Source organism: Notolepis coatsorum (genome assembly GCF_963971535.1).
Source record: "Notolepis coatsorum genome assembly, chromosome: 7".
Lineage (NCBI taxonomy): Eukaryota > Metazoa > Chordata > Actinopteri > Aulopiformes > Paralepididae > Notolepis > Notolepis coatsorum.
Genome location: NC_140171.1, coordinates 78,916,531 through 78,943,325, shown reverse-complemented (window position 1 = coordinate 78,943,325; position 26,795 = coordinate 78,916,531). Strand labels below are relative to the sequence as shown.

Genomic DNA, 26,795 nt, shown 5'->3' with positions numbered 1-26,795 from the left:
TATATAAGAACATTAAAAAAAATTTATAATAATAGAGCCAATAACAAAATAGCATAGGAATGAATACAAGCACTGGTATGAAACATTTTAAGGCTCAAATTTTAAGAGTTGAAGCCACGCAACATGCCTATAAATCACATCACCATAGTCAAAAATGTATAAGAAAACGGCTTCATTAATCCTCTTTCTACTACCGGTAATCACAGGAAATTAAATCACTTAAATGAACATTTCTCATCGAGCCACAAGCAAAGATAATTATACTCAGTGACTCTGTTAGAATCACTTACGATAGGTACTTCATCATAATCAACATGTCTGGCTCTGGAGTATAGATTTAGTTTTACTAACATTGAGGACTAATTTAACCTCTTAAGCCCTGTCAGAAGGAAGCAACAGTTGTGATTGGAGTCATCAAGAAAAGAGGGTAGAGTTTCAGATGGGTCCATTGCAAACTACACTCTGTGTCAGTAGTCTGAGAGGACAATGATTTGCCTCAATTTGAGTTTTGCTACAGTGAACACCGACTGGACTTTTAATTAGGCGCTCTCTACCCATGGGTCTGCCTCTGAGCCAGTTGGTACACTTTTTTTTGATCCACTTTTCTCCTTATTTTTCTCCCATCCCAATTTCGCCTCGCCAATTCTCCCTTCAATTCTCCCCTCCTCTGTCTCGAACGTTGCTAGACTATGCCTCCCACTGGTCGGCTGCAGTGAGGACCAAGCCTTGCATCACGTGTCCCCTCCGCGTGAATACTTTCGGCAACCAACATGCCCTTCCGCGTTGCTCTGATTGGCCAGCGATCGGCCAGCCCTCTACGCTCGTTTTCCCCCTACGCCGGTAACGTGCGCATGCGCATTTTCTTTTTGATGGCACTCACACGCCAAGCAGCTTTTCGCCACACAGCTGGATACTATTGCACAAAGCCACAAGCTGTGCAGCTTTTAATAGCAGGTTTTAATAGGTTTTGCCGCAGCCGCGGCAGGTTTTAATAGGTAAAATTATGCATTCGTCACTACTCTCTATATCAACACATTAATAGGTTTTGCCGCTGCGGCATTATGCATTTGTCACTACTCTCTCTATATTGACGCATAGCCACCAGCTAATATACGTTCCACAAACGCTCCACACCTCCACAAACATCCCGCAGCACAGACGCACACATCCGCACACAGCAGCACAAACATTCCCCACATTTAACATTCACAAACGCACAATATTGAAACATAAACACCGCATAACGTTAAACACTAACACTACGATACCCAGAGCTCATCGCGCAAACCGGAAGCGGACATACGTAATCTTTCCTCACCGCGTCACTCTAACGTTACCTCACCGGCAACTTATCTAATTTAACAGAAAATTAAAACATCTTTTCAAAATCTTTCTTCACATCTATATTTGTAAATTCCACATAACCTTAGATCTTGTTCTTTAAACATTACGTAGGCCCCTTACCCGCTCGCGAATTGAACTCCACCCCATACGTTAAGCTAAAACCAAAGATTTTCGCCCATCACCCCGTTTTAAACAGCGTAAATACGACATTTCTCCGTTTTTAAAGCAATCAACTTATATACGCCAACTCCCCCACACCTTAGCTAGTATCCCTCCGTTTTTAACAACAATCCGACGGTCGCAACATATTTAAAACACATAATATTCATCGCTAGTCATTACACGCCAAACCCCGCCGCTCTCGCAAGACGCTCGTATTTTCAAACCTCTTTGTCTAGTTTAGCGACACGACAATTCAACATTACTTTTACAGTTATACTGTTTATTAAAACACACACGTATTTAACAACGACCTCAAGTACTTCCTATTTAGCTCCTGTATCATAACACAAGCGTATTTGTACGCTCTGTAAACGAGCACCTGGGGGAGCCTCATGCGCGGCGTAGGGGGTAAACGAGCGTAGAGCGCTGGTATTCACGCAGGAGAGCGCTGGCCAACACTGGCCAATCAGAGCAACGTGGAAGGGCATGTTGGTTGCCGAAAGTATTCACGCGTCCCCTCCGGTACACGAGGAGCCAGCTGTCGCATCTTTTCACCTGAACAGCGCGATCTCTCAGTGGCGAGGAGTAACGCGTGGGAGGCTCACGCTGCCCCCGATACTTCCTGATTCTGCTGTACAGGCGCACCAACTGACCTGTAGGAGTCGCTGTCCACAACGTCCAATCCCCACCCACCGGCTTTCCCACCCCTAACACTGCCAATTGTGTTAGTATGAACGACCAGCCAAGCCGGTAGCAATGCCGAGAGCTGGGCTCGAACCCAGCATCTCCTGCGTTAGTGGCGAGCGCCTTGCCCACTACGCCACTTAGCCGCCCCAGTTGGTACACTTTTTGAATGCAGTGTTAGATTAGGTGGTCTTCAGCCTCTAATCAACTCATCACCTGCTGACTTCCCTCTGCGTTGTGTTTGTGTCATCTGTTGATGGTTATCTTACTGGCTGTCACACTGTATCACCCCGCTGGTACATCCGTAATCAGAAGAATCAACACTGGAAATGTGGTCTCTTTCCTTGATGGTTATGTTTATTTCATAAACATAAGACTCGTACAAGATGGAACAAATTGAAAGTCTTTGAAAGGTGAAGAAACTAAATGTATAATTCTATCTCTTGATGGAAGCCTGTCCTGTTAGCCGGAGATAGCTATCTGTCCTATTAGCCGAAGCTAGCTCGTCCTCGTGGTCGGGGTTTCCCTTCCCCCTCTCCCAACCCTCATCCGAGAGCTGGGAGCTCCGCTCCTGTCTCACTGTCAACTAGGCTTGGGCGGTATGACGGTATTACGGTATACCAGGATATTTCGAAATCCCGCCGGTATGATTCTCAATACCGTGACGTCACAGACTGCTATTACACTGACACAAGTTGATTGTAGTGCACAGCACGCACCAGCAGAGGGTTACGTGGCCATCGTTCTGTGAGCTAGCGTTGATACCTGGCTGCTGCGGGCCAGAGTCATGTAATATAATTATATTATACGACTGGTGCGGGCTAACTGGCCATCGTTCTGGGAGCTAACGTTAGTAGCACTAGGTTGCTGCGGGCTAACTGGCCATCGTTCTGGGAGCTAACGTTAGTAGCACTAGGTTGCTGCGGGCTAACTGGCCATCGTTCTGGGAGCTAACGTTACTAGCACTAGGTTGCTGCGGGCTAACTGGCCATCGTTCCGTGATTTGTTTACTTGGTAACACGGGTTGCTAAGGAATTTAGGTTCGAGGTTGAAGAAAGTGCACTTTTAGGATGAAAGAACGGCCCTAATGTCAACGTGTTTCAATATAAGCGTTATGTATGGTGATAACGAGTATATTGTTAGCTCCGCTAACTTTCTTACAGGCCCCGTCTGTGACTCTCTTACAGGCCCTGTCTGACTCTTACAGGCCCTGTCTGACTCTCTTTGACTCTCTTACAGGCCCTGTCTGACTCTCTTACAGGCCCTGTCTGTGGCTCTCTTACAGGCCCTGTCTGTGACTCTTTGACTCTCTTACAGGCCCTGTCTGTGACTCTCTTACAGGCCCTGTCTGTGACTCTCTTTGACTCTCTTACAGGCCCTGTCTGTGACTCTCTTACAGGCCCTGTCTGTGACTCTCTTACAGGCCCTGTCTGTGACTCTTACAGGCCCTGTCTGTGACTCTTACAGGCCCTGTCTGTGGCTCTCTTACAGGCCCTGTCTGTGACTCTCTTACAGGCCCTGTCTGTGACTCTCTTACAGGCGCTGTCTGTGACTCTCTTACAGGCCCCGTCTGTGACTCTCTTAGAGGCCCTGTCTGTGACTCTCTTAGAGGCCCTGTCTGTGACTCTTACAGGCCCTGTCTGTGACTCTCTTACATGCCCTGTCTGTGACTCTCTTACATGCCCTGTCTGTGACTCTCTTACAGGCCCTGTCTGTGACTCTCTTACATGCCCTGTCTGTGACTCTCTTACAGGCCCTGTCTGTGACTTACAGGCCCTGTCTGTGACTCTCTTACAGGCCCTGTCTGTGACTCTCTTACAGGCCCTGTCTGTGACTCTCTTACAGGCCCTGTCTGTGACTCTCTTACAGGCCCTGTCTGTGACTCTCTTACAGGCCCTGTCTGTGACTTACAGGCCCTGTCTGTGACTCTCTTACAGGCTCTGTCTGTGACTCTCTTACAGGCCCTGTCTGTGACTATCTTACAGGCCCTGTCTGTGACTCTTACAGGCCCTGTCTGTGACTCTCTTACAGGCCCTGTCTGTGACTCTTACAGGCCCTGTCTGTGACTCTTACAGGCCCTGTCTGTGACTCTCTTTGACTCTCTTACAGGCCCTGTCTGTGACTCTCTTACAGGCCCTGTCTGTGACTCTTACAGGCCCTGTCTGTGACTCTTACAGGCCCTGTCTGTGACTCTTACAGGCCCTGTCTGTGACTCTTACAGGCCCCGTCTGTGACTCTCTTACAGGCCCCGTCTGTGACTCTCTTACAGGCCCTGTCTGTGACTCTCTTTGACTCTCTTACAGGCCCTGTCTGTGACTCTTACAGGCCCTGTCTGTGACTCTTACAGGCCCTGTCTGTGACTCTCTTACAGGCCCTGTCTGTGACTCTCTTACAGGCCCTGTCTGTGACTCTCTTACAGGCCCTGTCTGTGACTCTCTTACAGGCCCCGTCTGTGACTCTCTTACAGGCCCCGTCTGTGACTCTCTTACAGGCCCTGTCTGACTCGTACAGGCCCTGTCTGTGGCTCTCTTACAGGCCCTGTCTGTGACTCTTACAGGCCCTGTCTGTGACTCTCTTACAGGCCCTGTCTGTGACTCTCTTACAGGCCCTGTCTGTGACTCTCTTACAGGCCCTGTCTGTGACTCTCTTACAGGCCCTGTCTGTGACTTACAGGCCCTGTCTGTGACTCTCTTACAGGCCCTGTCTGTGACTCTTACAGGCCCTGTCTGTGACTCTCTTACAGGCCCTGTCTGTGACTCTCTTACAGGCCCTGTCTGTGACTCTCTTACAGGCCCTGTCTGTGACTCTCTTACAGGCCCTGTCTGTGACTTACAGGCCCTGTCTGTGACTCTCTTACAGGCCCTGTCTGTGACTCTCTTACAGGCCCTGTCTGTGACTCTCTTACAGGCCCTGTCTGTGACTCTCTTACAGGCCCTGTCTGACTCTTACAGGCCCTGTCTGTGACTCTCTTACAGGCCCTGTCTGTGACTCTCTTACAGGCCCTGTCTGACTCTTACAGGCCCTGTCTGTGACTCTCTTACAGGCCCCGTCTGTGACTCTTACATGCCCTGTCTGTGGCTCTCTTACATGCCCTGTCTGTGGCTCTCTTACAGGCCCTGTCTGTGACTCTTACAGGCCCTGTCTGTGACTCTCTTAGAGGCCGCGTCTGTGACTCTTACAGGCCCTGTCTGTGACTCTCTTACAGGCCCCGTATGTGACTCTTACAGGCCCTGTCTGTGACTCTCTTACAGGCCCCGTCTGTGACTCTTACAGGCCCTGTCTGTGACTCTTACAGGCCCCGTCTGTGACTCTCTTAGAGGCCGCGTCTGTGACTCTCTTACAGGCCCCGTCTGTGACTTACAGGCCCCGTCTGTGACTCTCTTAGAGGCTGCGTCTGTGACTCTCTTACAGGCCCCGTCTGTGACTTACAGGCCCTGTCTGTGGCTCTCTTACAGGCCCTGTCTGTGGCTCTCTTACAGGCCCTGTCTGTGGCTCTCTTACAGGCCCTGTCTGTGGCTCTCTTACAGGCCCTGTCTGTGGCTCTCTTACAGGCCCTGTCTGTGGCTCTCTTACAGGCCCTGTCTGTGGCTCTCTTACAGGCCCCGTCTGTGGCTCTCTTACAGGCCCTGTCTGTGACTCTTACAGGCCCTGTCTGTGACTCTTACAGGCCCTGTCTGTGACTCTCTTACAGGCCCTGTCTGTGGCTCTCTTACAGGCCCTGTCTGTGGCTCTCTTGCAGGCCCTGTCTGTGACTCTCTTACAGGCCCCGTCTGTGACTCTCTTACAGCCTGAGTTGAACAAACACACACACACAGAGGAGATGTCTGTCTCATCTATAGATATTTACATTATATACACATCTGAAAAACAAGTGCTATCTTTCAACAGTATGTGAACTATATATGTCATGCTTTAAGGTACAAATAAATTCATATTCATTTTATAGCCCCAGAATGCAGAATTTGCATAGAGAATCGTGACTCAAAGAATTGAAGGTGAATCATGAGATTCCCAAATATTTCAACCCCTACTTGTAATATAATTTTAGTAATGGGGATATTCTTATGATATTCTTATGATATTCTATTTTAACCTCTTAAGCCCTAGCCATATTTTCTGAAATTGCTCCACTTCTACAAGGCCCATTTGCATGTTCTTGGTATCTATGGACCTCAGGGAATGTATTCCCAGTCTCAGAAATATTGTGTCTGTTACTATGCTTGAGTAAATTGTAATGAACCAAAGGAGAATATCAATTATTTTATTTGTATTTTTTCCATTTTTGAATGTGAATAACACCATGCTAACATTGACCAGACATGAATAATTGCCACTGAGCTCATTCAGCACCTCCTTGAGATCAAATGTACTAAAAACCTAAGCAAATTAACAAAGGGCAGATGATTTACAGGGATTTTGTATGAAAATCATGTCAATATAGAGAACTTCCGTTGTCTGGCTGCTGTGAGCTGAGATTTTTATAAGCTCATATTTAGCTAATAACACTTAAAATCATTGGTAAACAAACGTAGTGCTGAAAATATACACTTTGACTGCTGTTTTGATAGGGTTAGGGTCTTTACTTTTTGCTACATTTGAAAAAGAAATGCAACATCACTTAATACGGACTGTATTGATCTATTTGTGACGTCGGACGACATATCTCGTTTTATTAGCCCCCCCACTGAGTGCGGACGACGACAAATATCGTTTTATTAGCGATCTGAAATCGTATTTCATCAACCGAGTCTCCCGTTGGTACACCAGCTCCTACAGGAGCTCAGAATGGAAAAAAGCTAATAATCTAGAGTTGTATTCGCTGAGATCTCAGCGTTTGCCCTATGTGTGATGTGTGTGTGTGCGCGATCGCTGATGAGGAAATAAGAGAATCGATTTTTCAGCTCGCGTCCATAGCGTGCATACGTACACGTATATTATCGATAATCTAGCGTTTATTTGAAAACAATTCATAAATAGGCAGAAAAATTACAGTTTTTGTGTATTCTAGAATATTCCAGTAAATGTCTTATCATGGAATCTTTATATTTTCCTTAAACGAGGGCTTTTCAAAATGCTATAAAACTAAAATGAACCGATAAAAAAACAATCCGCTTCGACAATGTTGACTGCAAACGAGTCATTGATAAAGCGACGGGCAGAATAGACACATAGCCATAATTTAAAACATAGATTAGGCGTTTTTAAGTTAACATTTAAGTGGGTGGCGGCATTCAAGGAGGTTCCGGGGCACCGAGCTCCGGCACGGAAAGTGTTAAGATTGATAAAAGCTTCCTGAAGAACATTAAAAGAAAGTTCTCAGTGGCCAACTGAACAGTTTCAGTAATACCCAACACAATTATTGACTGATATGGGTTTTCAATTGCTGAGAGCAGGGCACCCAATATAATGGCTGTATATATGTTTGTATGTGTGTATATATATATTTATTACATGGCGTTTTAACATTCGCGAAAATGCTTGATTGTGATTGGTCAATAGCGCTCGGTTGCCCATAGCAGCGGTCAGTTATTTTTCGATAACTGACCGCTGTCAGGGGCAACCGAGCAATAATTAGGTATATTGTTAGTAAGTTAGCCATGTAATAAGCGGGATAATGTATAGCTATACTCGGTCATTGTCGCAAAATAATTGACCTTCACTGCGTTTAGAACACCTCGGCGAGGCGCCTCGGTATTCTAAACTCCGTGTCGGTCAATTATTTTGCGACAATGACCTCGTAGCTATACATTATCCCTTACATATTAGTGATGGCATTTACTCGATCAAAAAATGATATGTTACAATGTCTCTTATTACATTGTAGCCATCAGTAGAATGGTGTATTTTCAAAGAATGTTTCAATGAACAGATAAGAGGGTGCAATATATAACTGATGAGGAGGTAACTACCTCTGTGTCTGGAAAATAAGCGAGGGGGAAAAAACACGAGCGACGGCAACTTGCAAAATTAAGCAGGCTAAGAGAAGCGTTGATTTTGAAAAAAAGAACCCAAGCCAGTCTGCCCATTTATCAAAAATGGTGTGATCTATATGGTTGACGGCGAAGGATATCGGCAAATGATACACAAGCCAGCATACCATATCCCATCCTGAGGCACAATCACCTTGCGACCTGGCGACCGAAAGCTATAGCCATAATATGGCAGACCACCTCACGTAACAGTTAAAAGAAGCCATTCCCCATCCCGGGATACAAATCTGACCAACCTGCCTCAGCCTGCGAAAGATGGTAATGTCAGTAGGCGATATCGAATACAGATAATATTCGATAGAGAACGGCTAATATCGGCCAACCACTAATATTGATATTTAATAAAGAGCTTCTGATTATCGTGATATTCATTATTTCCCTGGTTTTACTATTGCGTCACTATGGAAACCTCTCACATATTTGTGTTGCGTGAGTCGGGGGGGTTATTTCCCACTCATTGAAAACGGCTGTATTGACCTTACCTTTTTTGAATTTTCACCCATGCTTAACATTTCTGAAATGTTACTGTAAGTCACTGTGTATAAAAGCTTCCACCGATGTCATATAATATTATTATATTGTGGAGTGAAGAGAGACGGTGTGCGTGTGTCTCAAAGTAACTGAATGCTTTTATTTCTTTCCTTCTAGGGACAGGTAAAACTACATTCATCAGAATGCTGGCCGGGCGACTGAAACCAGATGAAGGAGGTAAAGGAGCTATGACATTTTATTATTTTATATATATTTTTTATATATATTTAAAAAAAAATTATTATTATTATTATTACGCACACACTGACTTGTGATTCTTTAGAAACAAAATGTGATGTTTTGGTCCTTTCCCTGTAGGTGATGTGCCTGTCCTTAACGTCAGCTACAAACCACAGAAGATCAGCCCCAAATTCAAAGTAGGTTTTTATCAGTCTGAACATATAATACTGTTTTTGTCTGGGATGCAGTGCTACTACTGTACTTGATCACACTGATACTGTGAATAATTGTCAGAGGGAAGCAACAGTTGTGATTGGAGGATCAAGAAAAGAGGGCAGAGTTTCAGATAGGTCCATTGCAAACTACACTCTGTGTCAGTAGTCCGAGAGGACAATGATTTGCCTCAATTTGAGTTTTGCTACAGTGAACACCAACTGGACTTTTAATTAGGCGCTCCCTACCCATGGGTCTGCCTCTGAGCCAGTTGGTACACTTTCTGAATGCACAGTATGTGAACTATATGTCATGCTTTAAGGTAAAATAAATTCATATTTATTTTATTCTCCCAGCCGCCCCATTGGCAGATCTAGTATTTTTGGTGCAAAAAAAGAAAGAAAAGGAAATAGTTTTGCTTTGTTTGAGATTTATTTTTCTCTGGAACAAATTCCACCCATTTTTCTTTTCAGTTATGGCTTATGGTTATCGCTGAATCCTATAGATTAGCCAAGCAGAAAGACTAAGAATATACAAGCTTTGTAACACAAAGCTTTGTATCGAATTTGCATGTGACTCAAAGAATCAAAGGTGAATCATGATATTCCCAAAGATTCCAACCCCTACTTGTAATAGAATTTTAGTAATGGGGAAATTCTTATGATATTCTATTTTAACGTCTTAAGCCCTAGCCATATTTTCAGAAAATTCACCTAAAAGTACATACCCAAGTAAATGGAAGATTGCTCCACTTCTACAAGGTCCATTTGCATCTGGATTTAGTACCTCCAGGGCTCTACAGTGCGACCATATTGCTCGCATATGCGCCTAAAAATATGTATGTGTGAACCTGAAAAATCAATTACTCGCACGGCGTGCGACTGAGTGCAGATTACAGCCTCATTCGTTCTTTTTTTTCTCCGCTGTGAGAATCGTTAAACTACAAGTCCCACAGTTCACAGCCGCATAAACGTTCCAATCACAGTAGAGTTTCCTGTGGTCACGCGACTGGAAACTGAAAGTAACGATCAGCGTCACTGTCTTGAGTCAGACAATACAGCCATGTCGAAGCCCATTCATTTTTATTTTGCGCGAAAGATACCGGAGAATGAGAAGTCAGGCGAGGCAGCTCATGTTACAGAGGTGATAGTTAACGTTAACCAAGATACTGACGCTAGCCAGCATGCTAGCGAAGTTGGCCAAGCTAGCGCGGCTACACCCACTGTAGCACCCAATATACCCACTGTAGCTAGCGAAGCTACACCCACTGGAGCCGGAGGGAAGACATACAAATTTAACGTGAATTGGCTAAACATTTTCCCATGGCTAGAGTTAGAAAACAATGTCATGTTTTGTAAATATTGCAAAGTAGGATCGATGCATTGCGATGCATTGTTAACCCCTACACCAAAGTAACTGGCCCACTGTGTATGTGTGTACAGCTAACTTGGCTAGCGTTATCAACCGCAGAGGTGGGCAATAGGGTCCAGCTGCAGCGCCGGACGGCCAGAGTGCAAGCGGTGTGACGTCGTAATTGGCAGAATCGACTGTCAATCAATGGTCTACCTGACACGCAAACTCATAAACAATGTTTCTGTACTGGAGGTGTACAGTATGCCTTTCTTATTAGGCAGAGTTGTTGGCTACAACTTTGCCACAGTAGGCATTAATCACTTAATTAATAGTTCAAATGTCTGTGTCCCATTCCCGTTTGCACACGCAGATGATACACACACACGCACACAGTGGGCCAGTGACTTTGGTGGTATGTGCTATTGCACAGATGCGTGTCCCGTTCCCGTTTGCACATGCACGCACAGTACAAATATACATTTATTTTTGAAAAAAAAAAAAAAACTGTTACTTGAAATATTTTCACTGTGCTCCTAAATATTTTTGGGTGCTCCTACATTTTTTCATTTAGGAGCACCTGTGCCCCTAGTGAAAAAGGTTAGCGTAGAGCCCTGACCTCCAGGCGCCCGTCACAGGGCAGCAAAGATTGTGAATGAAATCTACTGTAAGTGCAGTTACTTTTGTATAATGTCCATAGCTCCGCCATTTTTCACCGTTTTTTGTAGATGTTCACAGAAATGTATAGAAACTATTAGGGGTGTGGAGATTTCTCGATTCTAAGATGCGTCGCCACGTGGACGATTCTGCATCGATGCAGTGACCGAACATAGATTATTATAGCCTACTAACGTTGTGTTAAAAAAAAATATATATATATATATATGGTTTAGGGCTGACCCCTATTAGTCGACTAATCGGTCGAAAGGAGCCGTAGTCGACTGGCCAACCTCTTAGCCGAATATAATATAAAAAAAAATATTAATAATTATTATTATTATTTTTTTATCATTCTTTCCAAAAGAAAAGAGGCCTAGAAGCGTGGCTAACGCTAATGGCACGCATACCAGAGGCTAACTGCCTACAAAACAGGCACAGAGGCACTGAAAGAGGATTTCACCCATCTAATGAACACACTAGACAAATATCAAGATGTATCCATCAGTGGACCAATTGCATGCTTTTGCAGAGAACAAGAAGCCTTCAGTTGACTCCTTCCGACATTAAGCACCCCCCACAGCCCAAATGGAATGATAAAAAGGAAGAAAAAAAGAAAAAATTAAAAATATTACCGTAATTCCTCTAATAGTAACCCCGGCTTGTATTTGTTTCAACTGTAGCGGGTACCAGGCTTGTATTAGGAGGAGGCCTGTATAAGAGGGAGGCCTATATTTCAAATTTATTTTATACTATTAGAGGAATTACGGTATATATATATATATATATATAAAAACTAAAAGGAGAATACCTTCAAGAGAAAGAAGGGGCCGCACACTCCTCAGGACTGGTTTTTGCTTTTTTATTGTTGCACAACGCGTTTCGCTATCTGCTTCCTCAGGTCCTATGCAGCAGGTGTCAATGATAATCATTATATACAGCATACTCCACCCCACATCGTAACACATCAAGCCCATTGGCTACTCAATTATCACATTTAGTTTTATCATTTTGCAGGATGTAATGCATATAACTCTTATGTATAAAAATTATGCATAGAGACCACATATATACACATAGACTCATTTTTGAAAATTATATATAACACAATATGAGAAGTGACAAATACCTAGGTCATTAGATCTGATAAACAGTTAAAACAGACTTAAAACCACACCCATATAGGTTACACAGAACGGGTAGTGATTACAAAAATTGATTCAGCTCGAGGGATTCATTTAGACCAGTGGTTCTCAACTGGTCTAGCCTCGGGACCCAACATTTTCCTTAGTCATTAAGTCGCGACCCAAAATTTTGAACCACTATGATTTATGTAAAAAAAATAAATGCAGTAATACGCAATCTTTCAAAACATGAAATAAACACAAGTGCAACAACAGTGCAACTATTGCTAAAAACCCAATGAAATAAAATAATAATAAATAATATATGCTTCTTAGCAGATTTCTTAGCTTAACATAACAGACCTAAGTTTGGGGGAACTAATGGGATAACTGGGGTTGCAACAAAAGTGCAACTAGGGCTAAAAACTAGGGATGTCCGATATTATCGGCCGACCGATATTATCGGCCGATATCGGCAGTAAAATGTGATATCGGAAAATATCGGTATCGGTTTAAAAACAAAAAAAAACAATAACAATATTTGTTATATATATATCCAGTGAAATTATTAGTTACCTGAAATTATTCAGTTTTTTGGACGGGGAAACCCTGCATATATCGGTATCGGTTGATATCGGTATCGGAAATTAAGAGTTGGACAATATCGGAATATCGGTATCGGTAAAAAAGCCAATATCGAGCATCCCTACTAAAAACCCAATGAAATTAAATTATAATAATAATAAATAATTATGCTTCTTAGCAGACTTCTTAGCTTAACATAACAGACCTACAGTAAGTTTGGGGGAACTAATGGGATAACTGGGGTTGCAACAAAAGTGCAACTAAGGGCTAAACACAATGAAATAAAATAATAATAATAAATGAAGCCACTTTCACAAAGATAGTTAGTGCAATTTTTTTTATAAATTTTTTAACCTTTTTTTTTAACACACACATCTGCGACCCACTCAAAATGGCCCCGCAACCCACTTTTGGGTCGCGACCCACCAGTTGAGGAAACACTGATTTAGACCATGGGGTTCCACAGAATTCAGAGTAAAAATCCAGTACGCTTCCCTTGTAAGAAGTTTTATTATATCACCGCCCCTGGGTGGTAGGGTGACTCTTTCGATTCCAATGAACCTTAGAGAGGCTGTGGATCCATGATCTCTCTCCTTATAGTGTCTCGCAATGGCATAATCCATATTGTTCCTAATGGCTGCCTTGTGTTCTGCTATTCGCACCTTCAAATTTATTTTTGTTTGTCCAACATAGACCTTACCACAGGGTCATGTATTTCAGCATGTATATCACATGAGTGGTGTTGCAATTAATAAGATCCCTTATTTTATATTCCTGTCCAGACTGTGGATGGTAGAAAACCTTTGTTTTCATGGTGTTTGAACAATGGGTACATCGATCACATGGATGGTTACCACACAGCTCTGTTCTTAGCCAGTTAGAATGACTTACTACAGGGGATTTATACATAGAATTGACGACAGCGTCCCTTATGTTTTTTCCCCTTTTAAAACAAAATCTTGGTGGTAATGATAATTTGCGAGACATCGCCACCACGCAACAAGTCAAAATGCTCGCTATATGCAACCAGCTCCACTGTCTGTGTGTACTCGAGTAGCCTCCAGCTACGGCCAGGATTCTCCGGAGCTGCAGCTGGACCCTATACTGTAGCCTCCAGCTTCGGCCAGGATTCTCCGGCGCTGCAGCTGGACCCTATTGACTATATTCAGCGTGCCCTCAGCTCGAATACGCATCGACTCAGTGTTATAAGACATTGATATCAGGAGCTATCTGAACTATTTAGTTTAATGGGACGTTTCGTTTTTAACAGTTAGGGTTGGGTACCGTTCACATTTGAACCAGTACCTGGGGATCGATAATGGTATACGACGACAGGGCTTGAGACTAACACCGTCCCGTCGTCCCGGGGGAAATAAAATATGTATTTGGGATGAAGAAAAATCCTCCACGGGGCCGGGACACAGTCGGGACGAAGAGGATTTATTTTCCCCCACTTGGAAAATGTCAACTGCGCCGACTGTCAGTGCGCATATCACTGTCAGACAACGGTGCGTGTCTTCCGAGTGCTCGCTTTAGTTGACAGTGGCACGAGACCACTGCACGAGATCCGCGGAAATATCAGAATGTTTAATAGAATGTTTAATAAAAGTTCTCGTGGTTCCGGCCATCCTCTAGCCATCCTCTCAGTCAAGGGAGCACTCTCAAACATGCTGCACTATTTGAAGTGTATAACGTTAAACAGAGCAGAAGAAGATGGAATAACAGACAGACTGACCAACAGGGAACTGCATCCAACCCTAGTACAAAGGCAGGTCTGCGGTGGTCGGGTGGTGGCTACTGCCACTGCTGGCTCAATGTTCTCGACGGTCACATTTTCATTCGACGGCTCACTAGGAGGTGGAACGTGTCGAAAATATGAAGCAATACTAACTTTACTTTTCTTCATAGGCATAGCTAAATCAGACAGTCAGCCAGTCTATCAGAGTGCTCAATCGATTTTCCCCACTCTCATAACCGAGTGCTCAGCTCGCGTGAGTGGCGTCATCACACGGCTTGGATAATTTAGGAGTGAAATGCGAATGCAAGGCTTGAAATCCCTACTCGCAAGCCCGCCCCCAAATATTATTTACCAATCGCAACGGCCAATTAAAGGGGCAATTTGCGACGAGCTCGTCGCACTGTACAGCCCTGCACCAATGTGGAGACGCTGGGTTTGCGTGTTCGAATCCAGCTCTCCACATTGTTTTCAGTTTGGCTGGTCGTCCGTACTAATACAATTGGCAGTATTAGAGGGTGGGAAACTGATGGGTGGGGATCGGGCGTTGTGGACAGCGACTCCTACAGGTCGGTTGGTGCGCCTGCGCAGTAGAATCAGGAAGTGTCGGGAGAGATCGAGCTGCGCAGGTGAAAAGATGCGACTGCTGTTACCTCAAGTACCGGGGGGGACTTGTGCTATGTATGACTTAGTCCACATTGCAGCCGGCTTGTGGGAGGCAAGAAACAGCGTTCGTGACGGGAGGGTTGAATTGGATGATACGAAATTGGGATGGGAGAAAAATATAGAAAAATGGGAGAAAAAGTGGATTAAAAAAAGAAAAATAGTTATATGCATTACATCCTGCAAAATGTTCAAATTAAATGTGATAATTGCGTAGGCAATGGGCTTGATGTGTTACGATGTGGGGTGGAGTATGCTGTATATAATGATGATCATTGACACCTACTGCATAGCACCTGAGGAAGCAGATAGCGAAACGCGTTTTGCAACAATAAAAAAGCAAAAACCAGTCCTGAGGAGTGTGCGGTCCCTTCTTTCTCTTGAAGGTATTCTCCTTTTAGTTTTTATATATCTCTCTTGCGCTGACCTGCACCTCCAGTCGGGGTCCAACCAGATGTACACGAGTCTTATTTAGTTTAATATATATATATATATATATATATATATATATATATTTTTTTGTCTAACTAACTAAACTAACAGCAAATTTTGGCCGACCATCCAAATCCTTAGTCGGGGACAGCCCTGATCTGGTTATATATATCTGGTTTGCTATTTTAGTCGCAAATGTGAGTAAAGCACTCGCACTGTCGAGTCTTGACTTGCACATAGCGCACATTTACGCATATAACGTAGAACATTTGCACATATTGCTGTGGTCAAAAATAGTTAGTAAAAGTTAGACATACGTAGTACCTACTTACTGGTCACAGGAGTCTTCAATAAAGTTTGGATGGTAATCCATTTTGTGAATCCATTTGTTTAAACAACATATTTGTTGGCAGACGGCTCCTGCTATCCTAACGTTAGCAAGCTAAGCATGCATAGCGCGACCTGTGTAACGTTAAGTAACTTGTGTTCCACTGGGAAAGACTGTTCATCACTGCATACAACTTGGTTTAATCCAAACGTCCATTCAGAAACTTATGAAATCCATTCTGCGATATCTAACTATTTTCCTTTCTTGGTGTGTTCAGCTGACACTGTTGACACACCCACTACGCAAAGCTAGTGCTCCGATCATGCATCCACTCAACTCATAGAAAATACAGCATCAGGCTATTCTAAAAGTATTTATACTAATAAAATGCAGAGTATTGAACTATTTTTAACACTTTGGTTGCCTTGGGTTAAATTAATGATATACCATAGGTTGCCGGCTCTATTTGTCTATGGAGAAGTACCCCTTCTTTGCATGGCTATAACTTTTTAAATTCTATTGCTACATTGCCATTATTAGGGCCCATTCAAAGTCCTATATGTATTGTTCATTGTGTAGCAACGTTAAACTTTTTCATTCACATATTCATAGTAAAGTATGGTCTAATGTATAAGTATGTTTTCATCTCTTTCTGCAGCTTTCTCCAGAACGTGATCTATAGCCCCAAATGCATTATATTGATGATGCAATACAGTTTTATGGCAATCAGCGCGATATAAAAAATTCCAACTAGACGTACTTCTAGAAGTTACTACACGTCATCTGATGTTGACCGGATGGGCTAGGGGGCGTTTATAATTCCGTGGGCAGCGTTATACCAATCATCTAATGTGGGTCAAATGTTGATAATAGCAGTTAGTATCGAAGACGGTAACGTTACACGCTGAAACTCACCCCAGTCTCCACGCGCCGTTGGGCGATCATCGTCGAGTTGAAATCTTATCATTATGGGATGTAAATTTACCCGGTCCATCTCCAGCTTGTATAATGGTATATACGTCCAAATCATGTTGTTTATCGAGTTATTGGCAATCGATCACTGTGTAGTGTGACGAGCCAGAGTCGCGGGACCTATAGCGAGCGCCGGAAGTACTACGGTCGTCTAGGACAACCTCTATTCAACATCCTGTTTGGCGATTGCGCCGATCGGCCACCAGATGGCGCTCCTGAACCGCCAGAGAGCTCAGTGGGTCCTGCTGGTGGATCTCAGGCCAGCGGAGGGGACATATGAATCCGATCGCAGATTTTTGAAATATTGATATAAGGACGCTGTACAGCGTCCCCCGGCAACTTGAGCATGGCCAGCAATGACGTGAAAAGACGTTTCATGGCAGTCAAAGTGTTAACAGCTGGGTATCGAGATACTTTTCTAGTATCTGTGTATCATGAAACACTAGTAAAGACATTTATTTTGACTGTTACGTGTGGGTGTGTTGTACCCTGATCAGGTGTTCCCAGTGTAATGTCTAGTTGTAGGTCCCTGTCCTGGTCTTGTTGTTCCTTATCGTTCCCCTCCCAGGTGTATCCATTTGCAATCAGCCCAGGTGTGTCTTGTCTCGTCATCCCCTTGTGTATAACTGTCTGCCCTCCCCTGTGTGAGATGCTGATCCTGTTTGTACAGTCCTGTGTTTTGTTTGTTGTTATTTTATGTTATTCCTTTTGATTACAAAGCCCATGGTAAATATAATTAAATGTCTTTTTTGGTTACTTTGTCTACCGTTTCATAATTATGTTACATTGACGAGACGACGAGCACTCCTTCAGTCAATGGTAACGTAATATTGACATTCGGATTTAAGAACTTTCTAAATAAGAGTTAATTTATCTGACTACTTGTATCAATTGATGAAAAAGTGTGCAGTAATATAGACTGTAAAATTGAGGATGTAATGTAATATATTATTGAGCTGCATCGAGATGCATCGTAGAATCTAATCGTGAACAGCTGAAGCGTAATCCAATCGTGAGGCCAGTGAAGATTCACAGCTCTAGAAACGATATTCATTGTATTTTATGGCAATGTTCAGGTTTGTTCGACTCGTGAGATATAATCATGAAAATAATGCTTGATAAAGACATTTACTACAGCTTAAAATCATCGATAAAAAAAAACGTATTGCTGAAAATATACACGTTGACTGCTGTTTTGATAGGGTTAGGGTCTTTACTCTTAGCTACATTTGAAAAAGAAATGCAACATTAATTAATACGGACTATTGATCTATTTATGACTAAATAATAAATCGTGGCCCGATACCGGGCCGGTTGGGCTTGGGGTTAACCTGGTACTGTCCCGATATTCAGTATCGGTATCATTCTGGAATTTTTTTCTTTCCCTCCCTTTTTGCAATTTCTCTGCCTTTCTTCCTCCCAATGTCACCTGAAAACTTCACCTTTCCTCCTGCTACTACTACTGCTGTACACCCATCCCCTTCAACAATGTGCTTCCTACCTATCCCCAAACTTTACTCCACCAGACCAGCCTCGAGCCATCCACGCCAGTTTGGAAGCAACCCTGCCAATCTCAACCCGCCTACAGCCACAAATATACCCGTCACTGTACGTGGAGGCTTATGGAATTGTCAATCAGGAAAGCTGACTTCATTACTGCCTATGCCCATAGTCAAAACCTCCAGCTTCTGGCTCTTACTGAGACCTGGATAATACAAGATAACTCATCAACACCTGCAGCCTTATCTACAAACTATAACTTATTCACACATGACAACCTTCCAGACGTGGTGGGGGCACTGGTCTTTTGACCTCTCCCTCGTGGTCCCCTCGAACACTTCCCAGACGAGCTGGACATGCTTCTAAGCTCTTCAACCTGCCTGACTTGTCTCAGTCAGACGCAGTGGTCTCCTACAGTCCTTTGACCTGACTCCCACTGTCATGCCTCCCACCCACAAAGCAGGCTGCTCTTTGGATCTCATATTCCAGCATAATTAACACCACAGTAACTCCCCTCAATGTATCAGAAAACGTCTTTATATCCTTCTCACTAACTCTTATGCTTAACTCTAAACCATCCACTCCAACCCAAACCGTCTCATTCCGATGCAACTTGCGCTCCCTATCCCCCTCCACCCTCTCCTCCGACATCCTATCCGCTCTACTATTGAGCGAGACTTTCTCTGCTCTCCCCCCAGATACGGCAACCTCTACCCTCCTCTCAGCCCTCTCAAACTCCTTCGACAAGCTCTGTCCTCTCGCCGAGAAGCCTGCCCGCAGTTCCCCACCCAGTCCATGGCTGTCGGATGCAGTGAGAGAAGAAAGACAGGTCCTGAGTGGCAGAGAGGAAGTATAGAAAGACACGCCTCACTGGTGACATCACCACCTATCACAACCTCTTGTTAGCTTTCTCCAAAACCATTACTACTGCCAAAGCTTATTTTTTTCACCATAAGATCGAGGCCTCAGCTAAGAACCTTTGAAAACTCCACGCCACTATGTCCTCCTTCCTCCCTCCTCTCTCTGCCGAAGATTTGCAATATTCTTTGAGAAAAAGGTGGAGAACATACGCAGCTCCTTTTCCCAATTCCCACTTATTCCAAATGCTGAGTCAAGAACCTCATCCTTCATTCTGTCATATTTCTCATTACAGACACTGAGACCTTGACACTGGTAACATCGAACCGTCCCACTACATGCCAGCTGGACCTGATACCCTCCCCACTCCTTGAGATCATAGCACCAGACATCCTCCCATTCCTAACTGCAACCATCAACTCTTGGGTGGTTCCCAGCTCCCTAAAACAAGCCAGAGTTGCACCGCTCATAAAAAAGACCAACCATGAACTCCACCAGCATAGACCACTATCTCCCTGTCTCTCTACTTCCTTTCTAAATCACTTGAGCATGCTGTATCGAACCAACTTACCGATTATCTCTTACAGAATGACCTCCTAGACCAGGGTTAGACATTTAAAAAAAGAAATCGGGGCTTTTTTTGCCCCTTAATTGATTTTCAGGGGCATTTTTTTGTATTTCGGGGGCACAGCATTTTTATGATGAAAATTAACATAAAGATTATAAAACATTGACACTTTTTTTTACAGTCTTCGTCCCTATGTTTGCTAACGTAATGTTAATGTCTCCATATATAGGGCTCTACGCTAACCTTTTTCCCAAGGAGTACATGTGCTCCTAAATCAAATGTAAATAAATAAAATCTAAATAAAAATTTAGGAGCACACAAAGAAATTTAGGAGCACAGTGAAAATTGTTCAAGTAACGCAGAGTTTATTAACTATTTATCACATGCATATTATACTGTGCGTGTGCACACTATGAATTGAAAATGGGGGACCCTGATGTTCTCTGGTCTGCATCCCCTTAACAATTGTGTGTATTGAGCCGTACTGTACCCATTCTGCAATCTGTTAATAAAGTTTTCATTAATTCATTCATTCAAGGGCCAAACATCTGTGCAAATAGCACATACCACCAAGATCACAAATTGGCCCATGCCTACTAGACGCAAAGGATATCGGTTGTCAAGCTGCTTTTGTATGTTGTAGTGTTGTTATGATACCAACATTTTGACTTTGATACAGATAGGAAAGGTAATGGAATATATTATTAGATGATGGAACATTGAAAATTCTTTATGCAATTATTTAATTCATTATGAAATTGAAATTCTGTTTTTGGGTGGAACGTTTGTTGGAGGGAGGGAGGCGGGGACCACTGCGTGTTACACACAACACGGAGAAATTTCCAAGCGTCTAGCTGCGGTGCGTCGTTAACGTCGGAAGAAATTCCCCACTAATCCCTAAATTCAGAGCAGAGCAGTATCCTAATGACTTATGCTTCAGTCGATAAGGTGTTTTGCAAATTCTGTCAACATACCGTGGGGACTGGACCCGCAAAAACATGTGCGAATATCACTTCAAAAGCCATGTCAGCCGGATTCCTCTTTCTCCTCGTCTCTCTTTTGCTCAAAATAAAAATGAATGGGCTTCATGGCTGGCTGCATTTTTTGCGTTGTCTGATTCTGAATGTATAACTTGCCTATGCCGGTACCGTGACTTTGTTTTCCAGCGCTACTGTGATTGGACGTTTATGCGCCTTGTGTAATGTGGGACTAACAGCGGAGCTGTTTTGTAATCTTCACTCATCTCGCACACTGCGAGTAAATTATTTTTCCGGTTCGCGCACACACACTTATTAGGGGCAAATACGAGGGAAATGCTCGCACTGTAGATCATATATATAATTATATATATAATTAGTAAACTGTCGGGGGGGCTTTTCTTGCCCCCCTTAACTGATTTTCGAGGGCATTTGGTCAATTTTCGAGGGCATTTTGCCCCAAGCCCATGTTAATTTCGAACCCTGTCCTAGACCCTAATCAGTCAGGCTCCAGGACTGGTCAATCCACAGAGATGGCCCTCATAGCAGCCTCTCCTTTGTCCTGATTCTCCTGGACCTGTTGGCAGCCTGGGAGTGGTTGGCTCTGTACTGACATCTGTCTGGAATAACGACCAACCACCTCAAACTGAACCTAAGCAAAACCAAATTGCTTCACCTGCTGGCCAAATCCTGACATAAGAGCGCAGTGAAGGGAGCGGTTCCCCCCTACCTCCGGTCAATGGTCTCTAACTACACACGCTCAAGACCTCTCCGCTCTTCATCTTCTGGCCGTCTCAGACCCACTCCTATACGAGCTCCAGGAGGGTCATCAAGGAGAAGTCGCCTATTCTCTGTCCTCGCTCCACAATGATGGAACAAACCACAGTTAGGACAGCTGAAACATGGCCGATCTTTTGCCATCAACTAAAGACACTACTTGAAAATAACAAAGAAAAACACTAACCTTCTTACTGTCCTCTACTATCATGCACTCTTCCTAATATACTAATATGCCTCTACTACTATGCACTCAACAAACACTGCAGCAAGTTTCAACACTTTGATGAACATTGTTACTCAGCTGAAAGAGTTGTACCCTTTCTGCTGACTTGTCATATAGAACTTTGGATAAAAGCATCAGCTAAATGACAAAATGTAAATGTATCACTACTCCTGCCTGATCACTCACCATCTGTCTATCTTTCTGTCTGTAGGGCAGTGTGAGGGCCCTGCTTCATGACAAGATTCGTGATGCCTACACACACCCTCAGTTTGTCACAGACGTCATGAAGCCCATGCAGATTGAGAGCATCATCGACCAAAACGTGAGTTACAATCTGTCCACATTCAGTGGTTTCTTCTATGTTTAATAATTTGGTCTTTGGAAAACAGTGACGACATTGCCCCCATGGCTAGAGAAAGGGAGAGATTAAAGTGTCTATAATATATCCATTGTCATTTCACCTAATGTCTTCCCAAAACAAGTGTAGTCTCAATATTTCATATTCAGTTTTTCCATTTTCAGTGTTATAAGATGGCATAATTATTTGAATATGGTAACTGTTTCAGTGCTGCACACAACCTAAACATGGACCGCAATGGGATGGACACAGCATCCAAATAGAATAGTGTGTGGTGGGGGCTGGCGATATGACGATATTAAATAAATATCGGGTACAGTTCATAAACTTTTTAAACGTATCGCGGACATTGTGATGTTTCTCACAATCCCTCACATCAGTTTATAAGCCGCTGCGGTTGAGATGACTTACTTTGGCGCAGCGCTTGCCTTTACTCTCTCAGTTTCTCGTCTCTCCCCCTCAAAGAAAAAAAAATGCACACACTCGCCCCAACTTACACGCACTTACGCACGCGCGCGCACACCCACCCAGAGACGGAGAGGCGGCGCCACAGGTTTGTTTTGAGGAGACAGCCGGGGATACGAGAGTGTGAGAAGTCGAGAGAGCTTCGCGAGTTTAAACGTTAGCCCTACATGTTTTATTCAGAAACGTCAATGGAATATGGAGGCGCCGAGGTGGATGAACTGGTAGTAGCCTCGCGTTCTAACGGTTAGCATTGCAGCTAGTGTAATTGAGCCAGGCATTAAAGCGTTCCGTCTTGGGACGGATATCCGTCCATTTGATTTGGAGATTCCGTCATTTGATTCGGAGTCGTGACGGATTTTAACCTGAGCCAATCAGAGGCGTCAAATATCCTTTTTTCCCCTACCGCGGCCGCACCAAACAGTCATTTGCGAGCAATCGGCAAATTCTCAGGCAAATGCAACCAACCAGAAGGCGAGATTGTTCTTGTTTACAGCCCTTTCACCCGCCTCCGCTGTGCTCAGCACCAATGGGAAGCGCCCATTTTGAGACTCTCTAGCGTCTAGCTCTACTCGCGAGTAAACTTGACTCATCAACAACATGCGGCAACTTTTACGAGACCGTAAGTTCATTTGACTTATTCTAGTCTAAAGAAACATATATATTACTATTGCTATTGATACATCTAGGTAACGTGAATGCCACAAAACGAATGCCTTTTGTTAATCAGAACGTTATTTACGCGACAAGCAGTGTGTTGTTGTCGTTGTTGTTGGTGGTGTTTCGTGTGTGTGCTTGCGCCGCTCGCTTTCTGATAAATGTATGAATGTTGATAAATCTAGATAACGTTAATGCCACAAAACGAATGACTTTGTTAATCAGAACGTTATTTGCGTTATCAATTGTTTTTAAGCTCAATAAACGTCTTTCTCCCATTTGTCCGGGAGATCTCTGGGTAACAGTACTGTATATTTGCATATCATATATGTCACAAATGTAACATTACTATATACCTGTATGTCATGTATGTCACTATGAATTGAAAACGGGGGACCCTGATGTAAACAAGACGAACGTCTTTCTCTGGTCTGCATCCCCTTAACAATTGTGTGTATTGAGCTGTACTGTATTGTACCCATTCTGCAATCTGTTAAATATTGATTGATTGTTATTAACAGATTGCAGAATGGGTACAGTACAGCTCAATACACACAATTGTTAAGGGGATGCAGACCAGAGAAAGACTTTCGTCTTGTTTACATCAGGGTCCCCCATTTTCAGTTCATCATAACATATATGACACACATGACATACAGATAGACAATACTGCTACATCTATACATTTATGACATACCAGATTTACAAATACAGTAGCCTATTGTTTGTGATACAAAAATAGTCTAAAAAGAGTATATACATTTGACGAAGAAACTGTACATTGGATGTGGTTGGGTGGGATGGGGGGGGGTTGTAACTATACATTGGATTATCGACAACCTTACTTGGTCCCAAGAAGAGGGTCTCGTGTATTAAATAAAGTTTTCATTCATTCATTCACTCTGGATCTTGTAAATCCAGTAGCAATACACACAATTGTTAAGGGGATGTAGACCAGAGAAAGGCGTTTGTCTTGTTTACATCATCAGGGTCCCCCATTTTCAATTCATAGTGACATTTATGACATACACATACATGACATTTATGACATAGGGACATACATGCCTTACAGGTATATAGTAATAGTACTGTTACATTTTGTCACATATACGATATGCAAATATACAGTACTGTTACCCAGAGATCCTAACAGTAAATATATACATATGATGAGGAGGAGACTGTACATTAGGAGGGGGTGAGTGAGTGGGTGGTAAATAAATATATACAAACGGTGGGGAGGAGACTGTCCATTGTTGTTGTGGCATAATTGCGAAACGTGTTTAGTCCCTTGTTTGTATGATAACAAGCCGTTTAGTTCATGGTTCAAAGTGGGGAGGGGTGCTAGCTCGCCATCAATCAGAAGCTAGCCACAAGACTTGCATTCACGCTCTCCAGCACACAACAGTAGGGTCTATAGTCACAGTCAGGACAGTAGGCTCGCTCTACAAGTAGGCTCCCTTAAAACGCTAACACTATTAAAAAAAAATACAGTAGATGTTAAAATAAGAATATGACTTGGCCAGAAAAAAAGTTCAGTCAGGAGATTTTTTTTTGCTTTAATCCCTGAATTGAGCTAATAAGGCACTGGATTCATACAGTAGCTTGATAGCTAGTGTCGAAATCCTCTGTCTTGCGTTGAAGATGACGTCACGGCGCCCCAGCTACACCGTCTTTATATCTATCTAATCTATGGGGGGTACTACCGAGCCGAGTAGGTACCGTGCAGACCGTGGAAAAGCGGCATAAGGGAATACTTCATAATGTTTCATGCAATTAAAAAGTAAGTATAGGGGAGCTCCAGTAGCTCACCACGTACCGCAAGTGCTATTTCAGCGCCGTGGACAACCGCGCTCGCGTGGATCTGGGGCTGAGCGCGTTCGAATCCCGGACGGCAGCCGTGCCTTTCCCAGAGTGTCTTTCCCCCCCATCTGAACCCTTTCAGCCTGCTCTGTCGGTCGAACTTGACCAAGTATGAATGCGAAGAAAAAGCGATAAACGCTAAAAGAACCAGGTGACTGGTCAAAGTTTAAAAAAAAAAAAAAAAGTAAGTATATATATGATTATGCACACACACCTTTACAGTGTTTCGTTTACCAGTAGGATGTTATAACATTGCTGATAATATCTAATCTATGGGGGGTACTACCGAGCCGAGTAGGTACCGTGCAGACATGGACATTTTTTTTCTGTATTACTGTCAGACCAATCTTTTAGAAACGTTTAAAATAATTTTTTAATGCAGACATATGTTGCAGGGACTATTTTAATCGGCATGTTAGCGTGACTGTATGCTTCAAAGGATTAAATCAAGCATTTTTAAGGGCTTTAGAGGAAATGTCAAAATATTGTGATGTACATCGTGTATCGTAACATAGCCAAAAAATATCGTGATATCATTTAGAGGCCGTATCGCCCAGCCCTAGTGTGTGACATAGGGCTGGGCATTGTCACCGATTACCCGATTGGATTTCAATTCACAAGGTCCTGATTCAATATCTATCCAATTTGTGTTGAAGGTGCTGGTTTCAGGTGGCCAGGACCTGCCAATGTTGTCAACAGATGTCATTTGGTCAACTGAGTTTCTGTAGTAGATAAGCAGAGACTCGGCACAGGGCTAGAGATACATCTGCGGGGAGGTGCAGTAGAAATAACATCTGGCAAAAGTCTTACACATCCACTGAAAACTGGCATAAAATTTAAACATTTGATTTCAATGTTTACTCCTTTTTTCCCTCTCTCGCTCTTGACCCCCTTGGCCCTAATGTGGGATGGTACACAATACATGACCGTCCCGGGCCAGTAGATGAATAAAGGCTGAATTCATATTCAGCCACATTTACAGGATTTGGGACAGTAGTTCTTCACTTAGGGATGAAAGTTGTCAAATTGTAGTTTGGGACTGTTGTAGGGAAAATATGCTGATTCTAATCATGCCTGTGTTTGTGTTGTGGCTGTAGGTCCAGAACCTGTCGGGGGGTGAGTTGCAGAGGGTAGCCTTGGCTCTGTGTCTGGGGAAGCCAGCTGATGTCTACCTAATAGACGAGCCCTCTGCCTATCTGGACTCGGAACAGCGTCTCATGGCCGCCAGGGTTGTCAAGCGGTAAATCACACCCACCTAGAGATATGGTTCACTTTTTAACATTTAAATTGCTGGGTGACTCATCCTAGTTGACAATGTAAATATTTGAAGTGGGCTAAAGGCTGAGTCAGTGATACAAATGTTAATCAATGGGTATAAAAAGGCAATGGAATCACATTTGTATTATCTAGTCTCTTGATACCATGACCAACACTAGACAATTGGTAGATATGAGTTTAATTGCATTTGCTGTATTTTGTAGCTGTAAGAGAAACAGACCTACAGTATAATAATTCACAATGTGTTAGGAAAGCTCAGTTTCCATCTACAAATGAATGTGTGAATATAACCCAGATTTATATAATCAAAAAACAAGCCCA

At 43.3% G+C, this 26,795-nt stretch overlaps 1 protein-coding gene across 3 annotated transcripts in view; it reads left to right on the top strand.

Annotated features, from left to right (window-relative positions):
- The window catches only part of LOC311231402 (ATP-binding cassette sub-family E member 1), a 71,385-nt gene that overhangs the window by 37,192 nt on the left and 7,398 nt on the right, over positions 1-26,795 (top strand). For all 3 annotated transcript variants that reach the window (XM_084317973.1, XM_084317974.1, XM_084317972.1), the window contains exons 12-15: positions 8,829-8,888; positions 9,030-9,088; positions 22,068-22,178; positions 26,294-26,436. In XM_084317973.1, the coding sequence (XP_084174099.1) occupies positions 8,829-8,888; positions 9,030-9,088; positions 22,068-22,178; positions 26,294-26,436 (373 nt within the window). The remainder of the gene's footprint in view (positions 1-8,828; positions 8,889-9,029; positions 9,089-22,067; positions 22,179-26,293; positions 26,437-26,795) is intronic.